The following is a 14,606-nucleotide window of genomic DNA, read 5'->3' as shown; positions in this document are numbered from 1 at the left end:
GGAATGCAGTGCGCACTATGAAAACCCCTTATCTAAGCGATACACAAAATACAGTGTATTTGGTTCAAATTTTTAATCTAACGGTGTCATCTAGGATTCACTATTTTCCCAGTTTTCCGCAATTTTCAAATAAGCTGGAAAAAATTTTCATTTAGACGTCATAACTAAATTAGATATTTTGTCTCGTTTTGTTCCGCTTCAGTACATCTAATGGCAGTATGGAACTCAAAACTATGGTAGGATTTATCAAATTCAATCATATTCGTAGTACACTTCGTTGTTTTATTTTAATGGTCAATGTTCTAATTCCTCCTGGAAACCTTCTGTAAATTTTGAGAAAATTCTAGAATGTTATAGTCCCTTCTGGAAAATTCGAAAAAATTCTGGAATGTTCTAGAACTTCCTGGTAAATTCGAGAAAATTCTGGAACGTTCTAGAACCTTCTGGAAAATTCGAAAAAATTCTGGAATGTTCTAGAACTTCCTGGTAAATTCGAGAAAATTCTGGAACGTTCTAGAACCTTCTGGAAAATTCGAAAAAATTCTGGAATGTTCTAGAACTTTCTGAAAAATTCGATAAAATGAGCGGCTGGTAGTTTATCAATAAGTGTGTAACTAAACAATTCAAGTCAATGTTTTTCTACACTTACATAAATAATTTACAATTTGTTTATAAACTCAGAAATTACCGAGAAAATATGGAAAAAGCTAAGCTCAAAAATTTTCAGAAAATCTTACTTCTTTCGGTCACCACAACAATTTACCTCACTACCTTTTTCATTCTTCCGTCCATATTGGAAAACGGTGATCAATACCTTCAACAGTATGATTCATTCAAACAAGACGTTGCTCGAAAGTTTTTCGGCGATCCTGTCACAAACACTGATGCCTATATTGTCAACACGTATTATTATCCAACATCCAAAAGTCTTGGAGATAATGCGTTGGCTATGGTTTTACTGATGAATCGAAGTACCATGAGAAATATTACCAAATACAAAATGCAGCTAGTAGCAACTAATAGTTCAGGCTCTTCGGTGACTGTTGTTCCTAAGTTGTTAAAGTGAGTATATGCTATGAAGCCAAAAAAAGTAAACTACTTTTAAAGATGTGAGCTTCCAATTCGAATCAGTGTCCCTGTCGTTGATAGGTTGGCAGTTTTTATTTGTAAGGAATTTCAAACAGGATTATTGGGTGGAATTGAAAGCTGACATCTGTGAATAGCAGTTTCTCTGAAATTTTTTTGGCAATTTTAAATTAAATAAAAAAAAAAATTTTTTGTAGAGAAGCCTACGCAAATTGTGAATATTCAAACATAGTTGCTCACGTAACAGCTTTGCCAAGTTTAAAGAAACTTGAGATGGTGAGCGGTGACTCGAAGTTTGACGTGAGTTTGACAATTGGAGTTTTTCTTTGGAATTTCGTTAATTTTTAAATACCAGCTAAAAAGAACAAATCGTGACTCTGTTTTTGATAAAATTCAAATGACTTTTTTGCAGATCCAATTAAAACTGGCACGTAGCACGGCTCCCGCACCTGTGATCATTTGCATCTCGCCGCAATTCGTAGCAGAGCAATGGCAAATATTCGTTGCTCACGCGCATATCTCGCATAATTTCGGTGGACACTTGCATCTTTACGTGACTAGTATGCTGGAGTCCTACTTCGATTTAGTGCTAGAATACGAAAAATTGGGATATGTCACGTTGGACTTTTGGATGAGATACAACTTCGCTAATTCCGCATTGAATTCGCCTGAGCCAAACTCGAATGTTGAATGGAGAAATCAAGCAGGTGCACATACGGATTGCCTTTTACAATATAAAGAAGCCGCTAAATTTATCACGTTTGCCGATCTAGACGATGTACTAATTCCACGTGGATATGAGACATATTTCCACGAATTCGCGTCACTATTCTACTTTCACCCAAATATTCGCACATTTCAATACCCAAAACAAGAAATGATGTTCCATAACAAGCCTAATATTTCTGACTTCCACATGATAGAACAGTTCAGTCATTCGTGGTTTGCAAACACACAGGCAACAGGAAAAATTGTGGCACGGCCCAGCGATCTGAATTCTATGTGGATTCACCGATCATTCAACGTGCCGGATAAAAACTTTCAAGTTGTAAGTCACAACTTTTTCATTCATCTACAGAGACCTGTTGATACTGATGGCCAGGACCCGATCACTTACGAGATGAGATCTTTCTCGATTGCCAAGCATTTAAAATTGAATGCATCAGTTATGCAACCAGTTCAAGAGGATTTTGTAAAGTAAGAGTGTTTGAAGTAAGCTGCAGTTTTTTCAAATTTTTTCAGAGTTCTGAATTCATCACGTTATCAAAAAATAACTGCCAAATTACCAAAAAATACTTACTATTTTCCAATTTTGTTTCGATGTTACTACGAAAAATACTACAATGCTCAGGATGACACGTGCCCAAATGGAGAAGACTGTTTGGTAAATTTTGAAATTTTTCTGAACGCAACATGAATATATAGAACAATTACAGATACCTCAACGTTCCGACCTCCCTTGTATTCACTCGGATGCAGACTATAAGTCAGGACCTTCTATGACCCCTGTCACATTTCACTATCATAAGAATCCGAGATGGTCGAAAAACATAGGATGCTACAATTAGGGGACGTTAATTTTTTTTTTTTAATTTTGGTTTTTCGAATTCGGGTCATTTCACGAGTTTATGTATTCGAATCAGGGGTGGGCGGCAAACATATTTTTTGGCAAATCGGCAAATCGGCAAATTCCTGGTATTGAAATTTCCGGCAAATCGGCAAACCGGCAAGTTGCCGATTTGGCGAATTTGCCGGAAAAACGGCAATTTGACGAAAACTTTCGGCAAATTTATGATTTTCCAATTTGTTTTGGAAATTTCAGAATTTCATTTTCAAATGGCAAAAATGATCGCGTCCTATTTTGCAAAGTAAGCAAATTCTATGAAAATGTCTAGAAAAAACGGGTAAAAATTCAAAAAAGACACAGTTTTAAGTGTTTCCGTCTTGTAAAAAAATCCCTCTAAATATTTCCCGCAAATCAGCAAACCGGCAATTTGCCGTTTGCCGAATTTGTTGACAAAAAAATTTGCCGGACGGAAATTTCCGCCCCGCTCCCTTGATTTGAATAATAAAGCTACTACCATTTTTTTTTAACTTTCAATAAAGAAGTACTTATTATATTTTTCGTTTATATTAACCATAACCCTAACAGAAACGCATCAGAAAAAATATGTATACGTATTATTTCCTTACACGATCCCCAAAGGAAATTAACTATACATGCGAATATACACCCTTTTATTCTCGAACAGACGAAAATATACGAATATTGGCTTGAAACTATTACTTCTAGAATTATTAATTCAATGGATATACTCACAAAAATCGTTCCTTTGACGCAAACTACATGCGGAATATTGTCTTTCCTGATACACGGGGTGCTTATTGAGATGGTTCTGTTCCGCTCACCTGTAGGAATTGGGATGTACAAGTATTTGATGGTTTATATTTCAGTGTTTGAGCTTATCTTTGCGACGTTGGATTTGATAGTTCAACCTGTAAGATTTTTATTCTGAAAAATGATTCGGACATTCCATAGTTTTTCAGGAGTTTTTTAGCTACAGTTCGGTGTATCTCGTGATTGCTAGAACTGACCGATGGAACTTACCAGTGGCGTTTACTATGACGTCAAACGCGATGTTTTGCAGTATGTTTGGAATGTCGATGGCAATGTTCACGTTGCATTTTATCTACAGATATTGCGTTATTATTGGGTAAGTTTTGAAAAAAAGTGGATAGAGCCTATAAAGGTGGATTACCGAAATCTGGGAAACATTTTAAATTGACTCCAAATTTGCCCCTTATTCCGAATATCTATGTGAAAGCTTTAAAAAAAATTTCACTGCTTTTATATTTTGGCTTAAAATCGCGAATTTCATTTGAGTCCCCTAGAGATTTTTCAAATGCGCGCCCTCATGAATTATCCTTGGAGCGCGTTTGCCTAATTTTTTTTCAGTTTAATTTTATTTGGGCGCGTATTTGAAAAATATCATGGGTACGCAAATGAAAATCGCAATTCAATTTCAAGCTCAAATAAAAAATCAGGGAAATCTTTTTTTTAATTTTTCACAAAGATATTCGGAATCAGAGGGAAATTAGGAGTCACTTGAAAATATTTCCCAGATTTCGGTACTCCACCTTTAATGTAATTTTTTCCAGGAGCAATTTTGTCAAGATGGACTCAAACTTCAAATTCTGCGTCTGGTTCCTCACTCCAATTTTGTACGGATCGATATGGCCAGTTATAATTTTTACAACTCTGGTCCCTAGTCTCTCTACCGACATGCTCCTATTGTAAATATTTAACTTAAACTTGAATAATTAAACTATATTTTTCAGGAAACATTACTTACATGATCGTAATCTAACATTGAATCAAATCACTTACATCGGACCGAACTATTATATATTTGATTCCAAGGGAATAGAAGTTCTCAACGTGACAGTTTGTGCGGGGATGTTTGTGATTGTTATGATGGTGGTAAGTGCATACTATCAAGATTTTGCCCCAGTCCATCAACAATCTCAGTTAATCTCAATTATCACAATTGTAATATTTGCCTACAAATGCTACTTAGGAGTTGGAAAGCTTTTACGGGAGTCTAATCATTCTGAAGGTTACAAGAAACTTCAATCGCAATTGTTGAACATGCTACTGGCTCAAGTGTGCATACCGGCAGTGCTAATGCACATTCCCGCCTCACTTCAACTTATCACTCCATTTCTGCACTATGGGAATGAAGTTGGAAGTGCGTTGTTTTGTATTGGTGTTGCCGTATATCCAGTACTTGATCCTTTACCAACTCTGCTTATGATACAACACTATCGGCAAGCATTGGGCTCGATCATTGCGAAATCATTCAAATTTCAGGCAAGTTTCTATGATTACATTTGAAATGCTATCGAAACATTTTTTCAGTTTTGATGCCTGACTACACCCCGTCTAACTTTACAACAGCCCTCTTTAATTTGAGATTTTTGTACTTTTTTTTTATTTGTTTATTTCTTCTCAACCATTCAAAATTTCAAAAAAAAAACTGGCTGGCCTAGATTAAATGCCCGGTAACTAGAAAACTCCATTTGCCAAATCAAATAATGGCCTATCAAAAGCGCGGACGAGGAAAATCCTCGGCAGTGTAGTCCTCTCGGAGATTTCTGTTGCGATTTAATTATTTTTCTGCGGCATTTCTTTTGTTTTTGGTTTTGCCTATTTTTGTCCTTTTTTGTCCTTTTTTCATCAAATAGAAAATCTTGTCAACTTTCTGAAAATAGACAAAAAACTAATCAAAAGAAAAATAAATAAAATGTAATGTCCGAGAGGAGTCCACTATCAGCGTTTGCGTTGAGGCCACGTGGTGTCAGGCATCAGGGTTCGATCTACAAAAAATGCGGGATTTTTTTGCCCAAAAAAATGTGACGTCGGCACGTTCCTAACCATGCGAAATCAGTTGAGAACTCTGCGTCCATTCTCCCGCATTTTCTGTAGATCTACGTAGATCAAGCCGAAATGAGACACTCTGACGTCACGTGTGGGGCGCATTTTCATAGTCTACAGCGGAGCATTTATGGTCAAAAATTCAAAAATTATTGAATGGAAAATAGTTTATGTTAACGAAAAAAGTTGTGTCATGTTTGCATGTTTGAGTTAAATTTTGAGCAACGACACAAGTAGATCATGGCTTTGAAAGTGAATACAAACTATAATCAGGACATGGGTGCAACTACAGGGCTGTTCTGTGACAATATATTGAGTTTTATTGATTGCCGGCAGCAATCTGAAAAATAATAGTTTTTTATTCAAATTGTTTTCATGAAACTAACTAAAAATTGCATTACGCAAACTTTTGATGACAAAAATTGTTGGTAGTGGACCGAGCACCGGATACAATGATACACAGATTCCAAATAATTTTCCAAAATCTGCTCTTCCCTGATGAAAAAGCGGTGACAAAATGAAGAATGAAGAAGGTATTTGTATCAGATATAAAGGAATCAGTGACTGGAACACCAATGAGTTTAAGAGTTGCAATTGGATGGACCGGTTCTCTTTTGAAGCTGTAGATACCGCTAGTAACTTTGACACTTCTTTATAGCTCAACGTTGCAAGAACAAGTATCACGGTAAAAGACCCAAAAAGCACAACAGACAGAATAAGAATTCCTCCAGTCGTTTTCCAATTAATAGCTTCATTTCCGCTACTGTCGAACTTCCAATAGTTGGGGCCAAGGTACGTTAGTTCAGTGAGACTAATTGAGTTAACTCCAAGGTAATCATTTCTTTAAAAAACTATATAACTTACTATGTATTGTATTTGCTTAGGTGACTTACTCAAGAATTTCATTGGTATCCTCATTGGATGCGAGCGTGACGCTCAGTGTAAGTAACCATATTGATCCGAACAAAATAGTAATGAGGAACAATGCAGAAGTTTTATGAAAAGATGAAGTTTTGATATATGGATGCTTAGATGAGAAAAATCATTAAGCAGAGCCTTTAAATAATATATCAGACAAGTGAATTACCCAGTAATAGTCAAATATCGATAAGCAAAATGAATAGCAAAAATTGCCAACGATTCTCCAAATACAGCACAAAAAGCATTAACCGCGAAGTGTTTGAAATACGACGGAAGCAGGATTCTGTCTGATCTTATAATTATTATGAAAACGGTCGTATTACAGAAAAACTCGGGTGCAGCGAGAAATTCTAGAATTGAATACGTTAACTCGAAAACGGCAATATATATCATCAAGCTTTTCTAGAGTCCCAAGTTCTTATCTAATTTGCAAAATACGAGGAAATTTAAAATTAAATTAGTTAAAATTGCAAGAGGCATGCAGACCAGCTGAACAACTCGTTCCGAATTCTCAAACTTTATTGTCTCTATCATTGTGAATACTTTTGGTGAATATAAAAAAATATGTTAGTATCAGACTTTCTGTTTTGAGATGAGCAACATTACAGAAATTGAGACGTGTAAAAAAAATAAAATGCCGGAAATGAGCTGAGGGAAAAACTGACTCCAATGAGAAAGACTGAAAATACAACAGAACCAACAAGGAAGTTGCTGTAGAAATTTGAATTTGGGAGATTAGCCAGAGTTTGAAGTTCTTTTATGTTCATTGTTTCTCAGTTTTAAATTTTTATACATTATCGCTACTCCACACTCAAGAAGCTGCTGTAGAGGTCCTTGATGCGTGAACTCTTGTGGTTTTCCGGCAGCATCCTCAAAAACACATGTACATTTACTTAAAACCAGTATCATTTAGAAAACCAACCGAATATTGCTTCTCGATAGCTCTTGATCACAAACATTGTCGGAAGTGGATCCAATGCTGGATACAACGAAATTGTAATTCCAAATAATGCACCTATTGATTCACTTCCTTCGTGAAAAAATGGAGAGACGAATGCAGTGGAACTAGGGCCAAGCATCAATACAGCTGGGATCAGCGCCTGTCCGACTAGAGAATTTAGCAGTTGTAATTGAAGAAGTCGATATTGAGTGGAGTTACTGGATACTTTAACAAGAGACTCAATTTTGTGATAGCACAGTGTTGCAAAAACTAAAATTGTAACTATTGAACTGGTAACCAATGACATAATTAGAGTCATCCCGATTCCGATTCTTAGATTTAGAACTTCTTGCCCATTATCAGTTGGAATCCAATAGTTTGTTCCAACATAAGTTATGTCAGACAACGTTAAATTGCGTTCGAGTAAATATGTTTTCCTGTAAACTTCTTTTTTGTGGACCTGCGCGGCATACCTTGGTACCCAAGTTTGGCCCAAAAATATTGATTTGGATAAGAAGCTGGCTAAACTTTGGCTGAACTTGAATTCAAGCTGCACCAAAATTTAAGCCCAAATTTTACCCAACTCTTACCAAACATTGGCCCAAACTTTTCTTGTTTCGTTTCGAACTTGGGTAAAAGTTTTGGCAGGAGTCGGGGGAAACGTTGGTGAAGCCTGATTCCAACTTTGCCTTAATATTGCCCAACGTTTGCCAAAATTTAGCCAGATCCAAGTTAATATTTTAAGGCCAAACTTGAGCAAGAAGCTGGACCTCAAAATTACCTCAAAATTGTATCTGTTTCCTCAAAAGGATGAAGGAATGCAATTAATAAACCTGACCACGTGACTCCATAAATAATCGGAATAAAAAACCAAATTGCCAATTTCACAGAAGGTTCTAGTAAAGGGCTTCTGAAGTAAAATGTCGTATTAAGAAATTATTCTCGACTCCATTACTTAATAATAGCCAAATATCGGTAGATAAAATGAATTGCAAAATTTGCCAGCGAAACTCCAAACATTGCACAAAATATATTTGTGAACGGAACTTGGAAAACTTTGGGAATAATCATTTTTTCAGACGAAGTTATTACGATGAAAATGGAATCATGACCGAAAAAATCGGGAGCAGCTAATATATCAAGTAGCGAGTAGAGAATCTCAAAAACCGAGATGTAAATCATTAAGTATTTGTAGAAACCAATAGCTTTTGGTGATCTGTGCCAAATTAGTTGAATTAAAATAATGTTAATTATTATTGCAATGGGGGTACAGACTTTTTGGAGTATACATTGAACACTTGTCCAGCTCATTTTTAAGGAGATGTTGCTTGATGAATAAAAAAAATGAATATGAGTATACTAGACAGAATGTTGAACTCTTGAAAACTAACACTCGTGGTGAAAAGTTTCCGTGCTTGAGGTAATCAAAGTTGCTATTCAACTAAGTGCTCTTTGATATTTAAACAAAATTTTCTATGAAGATGTATAATACGTGTCTAAACTTATTCCAATATGCATGAATATTCTAGTAATTTTCATGAAATTCGTAGCACACTATTTGCTAATTCCTTGTGAGGTCAAGCAACATTGTGACACGTTCACTACTAGGGAGGCCAGTGAGCCGGGATGTCTACCTGAATTTTAAAATAATTTTTGAGATTTTTATTATCATACAATGCTAAATTTAATTAACTCTTGATAAGTCAATACGTTTTTTGATCAATTGAAGATCATAAAAAGTTGATCTGCTGTAATAGTTCAATTTTCCGATAAACCAAGCACAAAGTGATGTTTGTATTTTGTAGTAGTGCAGTTGTAGACTAATCTCCTTTCAAAAAATGCGACTTATTGAAATTCTTTAATGAGACTAAACATCACCATCATCATCAGAAAAATATCTTGCCCGCCAAATAAAGTTCAAAGAAAATAGCGTTATGCATGAGAAAAGGAATCACAAACCACGTTGAACAAAAACAAAGTATATCTACACTACAAAACTCTCACGGCCACCTCAAATTTTGTCTCATTAATAATCAGACATACTAGTTTAGTTCCTAGTTTAAAAAGTCAGACCAGACACATTTCAAAAGTCTGTTAATTTTTTTAATCTGTCAGTGGTAACCTATTGTGATCCTTCAAGATCGGCGAGAATGGCAACTCTTGGTGAAGTTCAAGCGCTGGTTCAAAAGGTATGTGCACCTCTCGCACTTGCGATAAATATTCTACTGATATATTTGATTCTCCGTCATTCTCCAAAATCTCTGGGCTTCTACAAATACTTAATGATCTACATTGCTCTTTTTGAGATGATATACGCTATTGTTGATATCATATCAGCACCTGATTTGTATTGCTTTGATTCCATGTTTCTTGTCATTACTTTCTATGAGAACAGTAGTCTGCCTAGGTGGATATATAAGGTGATAAATGTAGTATTTTGCACATTTTTCGCAGTTTCCATGGCCATATTTGCTCTTCATTTTATTTACCGATATTTGGCAGTTTCGGGGTAACCTATCAACTTTCTCAAAATATTTTTATAGATTACAAATTTCAGGAGCTCGTATGTAAAATCGTATTCTTTTGGAAAATCTTTTGTGTGGTTTTTCTCCCCGATTCTTTATGGAATTTTCTACGCAACAGCCATAGAATTTACACTGAGCGAGAATGAAAAGACTAATATGGTTTTAAGGTGAGGAATTATTCGGAACTAATTTTAAAAACAAAATTTGAAGAAAGACGTACCTATCAAATCGAACATTGAAAGTGGAAAATTTAATCTATATAGGGCAAAATTATTGGTTCACTGATGAGAAGGGCAACGTGGCTATAAATTTGATGAGTTGGTTTGGAATTGCAGTTCCTATATTTACAGTGGTACTGTATTCTTGCACGTGGTGCCAGACTGCCCCATTACGGTTTGATCTACAAAAAATACGGGAATTTTTCTCTCAAAAAATGTGACGTCGGCACGTTCTTAACCATACAAAATCAGTTGAGAACTGCCCCGCTTTTTTTATAGATCTACGTAGATCGAACCGAAATGGGACACTCTGACACCACGTGTTCTTATGCACTTTTTCAAATTTCTCAAATTATTTCAGATTTTATCATCGTCCACAATGCTAATTTTCGGGACACTTAGCTATCGAGCAGTGGCTTCTTTTGCCAAAAACACGAGCAACTCAAAACAATATCACTCGATGCAACTTCAACTTTTGAATGCATTAGTTTTGCAAGCACTAATTCCAGTTTTTCTGATGCAACTCCCATCTTTTATTGCGTTCACTTCACCAATATTTCACAAAGGAAATGAGATGGCTGGAGCAGTACTTGGAATTGCAGTGGCGTTGTATCCAGTTTTGGATCCACTGCCAACCTTAATAATTATCAAGAATTTTCGGAATGCTTTGTTCAGTGAGTTTTTTCTAGAGTGAAACATTCAGACATCACCGCTCAAGCAACTTTGAAAAACAAAACACAGTCTAAAACAAAAATCACAATGCTGCAAACTAAAATTTTTTAAACTTTTTTATTTCAGAACCTTGTACACGGAAGAAGATCTACGCCGTTCAACAAGAAACTCCTATAGCAACAACATCACAATCTGTTAAAATTGTAAAATCAATTTAATTTTTAATTTTATTGTTAAGTTCAACTTTCCAACCCCGCAAAATTTTTTGTTTTTTCATGGGTTCTTTGCCAGACTTTTCATGTTTTATCTTTCGTTTTTTTTTCTGAATTCTTGAATTTTCTGGAATCGCTTTTTCATCTCTTCCTCCCTGAACCTTAGCCTAAGCCTAAGCCTGAGCCAAACATTTCTGACGTCAACATACAACTAGACACATACATATTTTTAAAACAAACTAAAACATTTTCCCAGGGACGCCGGCTCCCACGGGCTCCACGAGCAAAATCATCGACCCCCGTTTAGATGTCCGTAAACGGAAATTTTTTTGGAAGAGGGAGAGACAAAAATCGTGGTAATCGGCCCACTAAGACTCGAGTTATAAATGCACAAACTTTGTGACAGAAATTTAAAAAAAAATGCTGACTTTTTCGGGACATTTTTTTTGACATTTTAAATTTTCAAAAACGACCATCTTGGCAAGATCGCTATTTAAGTGGAAAAGTTGCTGAAAGTTTTTATGTGTTGCTAAAAATTCAAGTGAAAAACCAAATTTATTTTTACTCTATATTAGGCAGTAGACAGGACATAGACATAATCATGTCATTTTCTTAACAGCCGGGCATTTTTTCATCGATATAATAAAAGCTTAGTTTTCAGAAACACATTAATCAACACAAAATCTGCTGGAAAACTGATGATTTGGTTTTTGATTCCAATTTTGTATGGTTTTATTTGGTCAATTTTTATTGTCTTGACGCTTTTTCCGCAGGAAGAAACGGAAAAAGTGCTGATGTAAATTTTTTACTGTCTTTCTATTGTCGCTCCAGAACAATTGCTTCATAGACATTGCAATTTTCGTCGACAAATGGGCAAATTTACCGATTTGCCGATTAGCCGATTTGTCTGGGGTTTTCAATTTTGGAAAGTTGTCGATTTAAGTGTAAAACATCAGGTTTACCGGAAATGTTTAGAGGGATTTTTTTTTTTGAAATATGCCTTTTTTTAACTTTTTCCGTTTTTTTCTAAGTATTTTTATAGAATTTGCTTACTTTTCGGAATAGATGTAGGAACATTCAAAGGATGCGTACAATTTCGCCGATTGCTATTGAAATTCTGAATTTAAAAAAAGGAACCCATATTTTAAGCAAATTTCGCCAATCGCGTGTTTGTGCCAAACTCGGCAAATCGGCAATTTTTAATTCCGGCAACTAGCCGATTTGCCGATTTACCGTAAAAATTGTTGGTCGCCCATGATAAAATGTTGTCCGTATTTATTGTCCATTATTTTATTGTTAAATTTTTCAGAAACTCATATTTATTGGATCGCGGCTTAAACCTATCTGATATCACTTACATGGGACCTAATTATTGGCTAACAAGCGGAAATGAAACTGAGAAACTAAATTCAAAACATATCGTCGGAATGTTCTTGATTCTAATTTTAGTGACAACTTCTATGCTTACGATATTTATTTTCGCCATTCTGAGCTACCAAAATATGGAGTCCCTAGTTCATGTATTTCATAATTCAAAACAGTACCATACTATTCAAATGCAACTCTTAAATTCGCTAGTATTACAAGCATTGATACCAGGAATTTTAATGCAAATGCCATCTTGCCTGGTTCTCGTAGTTCCTGGGCGGCAATTTCCGTTTGGCAAATTTTTTTGTCGACAAATTCAGCAAATCGGCAAGTTTCCGGTTTGCCGAATATTAATTTGCCGGTAGTGTTTAGAGGGATTTTTTATAAGACGGAAACACTTAAAATGTGCCTTTTGGATTTTTTTTTCCCGTTTTTTTTTAAATTAAATATTTTTATAGAATTTGCTAATTATTGGATAGAGAAGTAGGAACATTCCCAGGATGCGTACAATTTTGCTTATTAAAACTGAAGTTCTGAAATTTCCAAAAAAAAATGTGCAAAACCACAATTTACCGAAACTTTTTTTTTGGCAAATCCGGCATATCGGCAATTTGTCGGTTTGCCACTTTTCCAGAAATTTTCAATTCCAGCAATCTTCCGATTTGCCGAAAATTTCGATTCCGGCAATTTGCCACTTTGCCGATTTGCCGGAAAACACCGTTCTCCGCCCACCCTGAAGCACCTGAAGCACATCTGAAGCACTGAAAACAATATAGATCTACATGGCCCTTCGCGGACTACAATCGATGGTGGCTGCTCATTCATTCGCTCATTCACAAATAAAGTCAATGATCAAGCTACGAAAAAACACTTTTTCTATTCTAAATTATCATTTTTCACATATACTACTATAAATCTTCCCTGAATTGTAGTCAGGAAGACCAATAAAAATTGAACTTTTTGTTGATACTACCTCTCCAAAAGCCATTTCAAAAGATCAGAGTCGGAAAGTAGGGAATGCGATCTCCTCGTTTTGTAACATCAAGTTTTTAGTGATTCAGTCTTTTTGTGGACTAATGCGAATTGGGATGATGCGCGAAAATTGAAATAGGTATCGGAAATTGGCCGGGTTTGTGAAGAAAGATGTCTATGTATATTGAAGAGCCAACGATCGCCCACTATTTGCTCACTGATTTCATTGTTATAAAAAATAGTTTGAGGAAAGATCAAAGAAACAGTTCTAGGTGAGTTCTGTGTTCATGCCTCTACGCGCCTACAATATAGAGCAATGGGGTGCAAGACTAATAAAGAATATACGGTAATTAGTACTGCAATTTTTAATTTTTTTTTTTTTTGCAAAAGTCCTAACATTGTCCTAAGAAGTTATTGTTTTTGTAAATTTGGCAGAATATTTTTTTGATAAAATTTGACGATTTCAAATTTCAAGAAATCCTGTTAATGCTATTGAAAACTAGTTTTTAGTTTCAGTGCCAACATTGTAACTATACTCTATGTATCTCTTATGGTCTAAGTTTCAATCCTTTAATCTTCCCTAATTCCAACAGACTTCCCTTCATAGCTTTGCAATTAAAAAAAATCTGATTTTTTGGTACTCTTGATCAAATAGAACCTTCTCTGATCTACAACACATTGAAGCCGCACACTATGAAACGTCGAGTATCTGTACACCCGCATACTTTGTACCCGAGCCCTGAGTCCAGACCTAGCACACCGAACGAGCACGGTGGAACGAGATGGCCAAAAAATCAAAAATTGCCTTGTTTGTTTTCTTGGCTGCACTTTTTCCCAGCGATAACATCGTCTGTCCTTACAAAATTGTAGTTTGTTTTAGTCGCGTGTTAGGATGGAGGTAATATTTTGTTAGATCAGAGTTTTGTCTTTGGGTTTTGATTTTGATTTTATGAAAACGATTCTATGTTTTGTGTTTGAATTGAATTTTTTGCAAATTTTCGTTAGCAGCGGCGGTACGGGTTGAAGCCCACCTTTTTGTAACTTGAAGTCGATTACTTTTCCCCTATGTAAAAGTCCCTTGATAGTTTGTTGTCTGAATTTTCTCAAGGTCAATCACTTGATTGTTGGATTTCAGCTTTGCTAACTCTTTGGCTATACATTTTTCTGCCATTTTTTGAATACTTTTACTGTATTTATCGCTAGTGTTTTCCCAATAAAAAATGTATCAAACAAGCAAGTATTTTTTTATATTTTTTC

The 14,606-nt window shown here is 35.5% G+C and overlaps 4 protein-coding genes and 2 pseudogenes across 6 annotated transcripts; 4 read left to right on the top strand and 2 right to left on the bottom strand.

Moving 5' to 3' along the window:
- Positions 1 to 218: 218 nt before the first annotated feature.
- gtnt-33 (Glycosyltransferase family 92 protein) lies at positions 219 to 2,654 on the top strand (the record flags this gene model as incomplete). The annotated part of the gene is made up of 6 exons (NM_071038.2): positions 219 to 236; positions 728 to 1,062; positions 1,284 to 1,386; positions 1,499 to 2,283; positions 2,329 to 2,470; positions 2,523 to 2,654. 6 exons carry the CDS (start codon positions 219 to 221, stop codon positions 2,652 to 2,654), a joined length of 1,515 nt encoding a protein of 504 aa, NP_503439.2.
- A 738-nt stretch (positions 2,655 to 3,392) lies between these two features.
- On the top strand, positions 3,393 to 5,011 carry str-236 (Seven TM Receptor; the record flags this gene model as incomplete). Its single annotated transcript, NM_071037.2, has 6 exons — positions 3,393 to 3,584; positions 3,634 to 3,800; positions 4,246 to 4,380; positions 4,426 to 4,567; positions 4,616 to 4,957; positions 5,006 to 5,011. 6 exons carry the CDS (start codon positions 3,393 to 3,395, stop codon positions 5,009 to 5,011), a joined length of 984 nt encoding a protein of 327 aa, NP_503438.2.
- A 779-nt stretch (positions 5,012 to 5,790) lies between these two features.
- Positions 5,791 to 6,976, bottom strand: str-239 (annotated as a pseudogene). Its single transcript has 4 exons — positions 6,608 to 6,976; positions 6,415 to 6,548; positions 5,908 to 6,362; positions 5,791 to 5,861 (listed from the first exon to the last, which is right to left on the bottom strand). Coding segments are annotated over exons 1-4 (1,029 nt in total).
- A 277-nt stretch (positions 6,977 to 7,253) lies between these two features.
- str-243 (Seven TM Receptor) lies at positions 7,254 to 8,693 on the bottom strand (the record flags this gene model as incomplete). The annotated part of the gene is made up of 4 exons (NM_071036.1): positions 7,254 to 7,312; positions 7,365 to 7,819; positions 8,164 to 8,292; positions 8,338 to 8,693. 4 exons carry the CDS (start codon positions 8,691 to 8,693, stop codon positions 7,254 to 7,256), a joined length of 999 nt encoding a protein of 332 aa, NP_503437.1.
- An 839-nt stretch (positions 8,694 to 9,532) lies between these two features.
- On the top strand, positions 9,533 to 11,135 carry str-240 (Serpentine receptor class r-10; the record flags this gene model as incomplete). The annotated part of the gene is made up of 5 exons (NM_071035.2): positions 9,533 to 9,891; positions 9,940 to 10,074; positions 10,118 to 10,259; positions 10,487 to 10,799; positions 10,924 to 11,135. 5 exons carry the CDS (start codon positions 9,533 to 9,535, stop codon positions 11,013 to 11,015), a joined length of 1,041 nt encoding a protein of 346 aa, NP_503436.1. The 3' UTR covers positions 11,016 to 11,135.
- Positions 11,136 to 11,670: 535 nt separating this feature from the next.
- K02H11.8 lies at positions 11,671 to 12,742 on the top strand (annotated as a pseudogene). The gene is made up of 2 exons: positions 11,671 to 11,805; positions 12,319 to 12,742. Coding segments are annotated over exons 1-2 (559 nt in total).
- The last annotated feature ends 1,864 nt before the right edge of the window (positions 12,743 to 14,606 follow it).

This window comes from Caenorhabditis elegans, chromosome V (genome assembly GCF_000002985.6).
Source record: "Caenorhabditis elegans chromosome V".
NCBI classification, from domain to species: Eukaryota; Metazoa; Nematoda; class Chromadorea; order Rhabditida; family Rhabditidae; genus Caenorhabditis; species Caenorhabditis elegans.
This window is presented reverse-complemented; position numbering and strand designations above follow the sequence as displayed.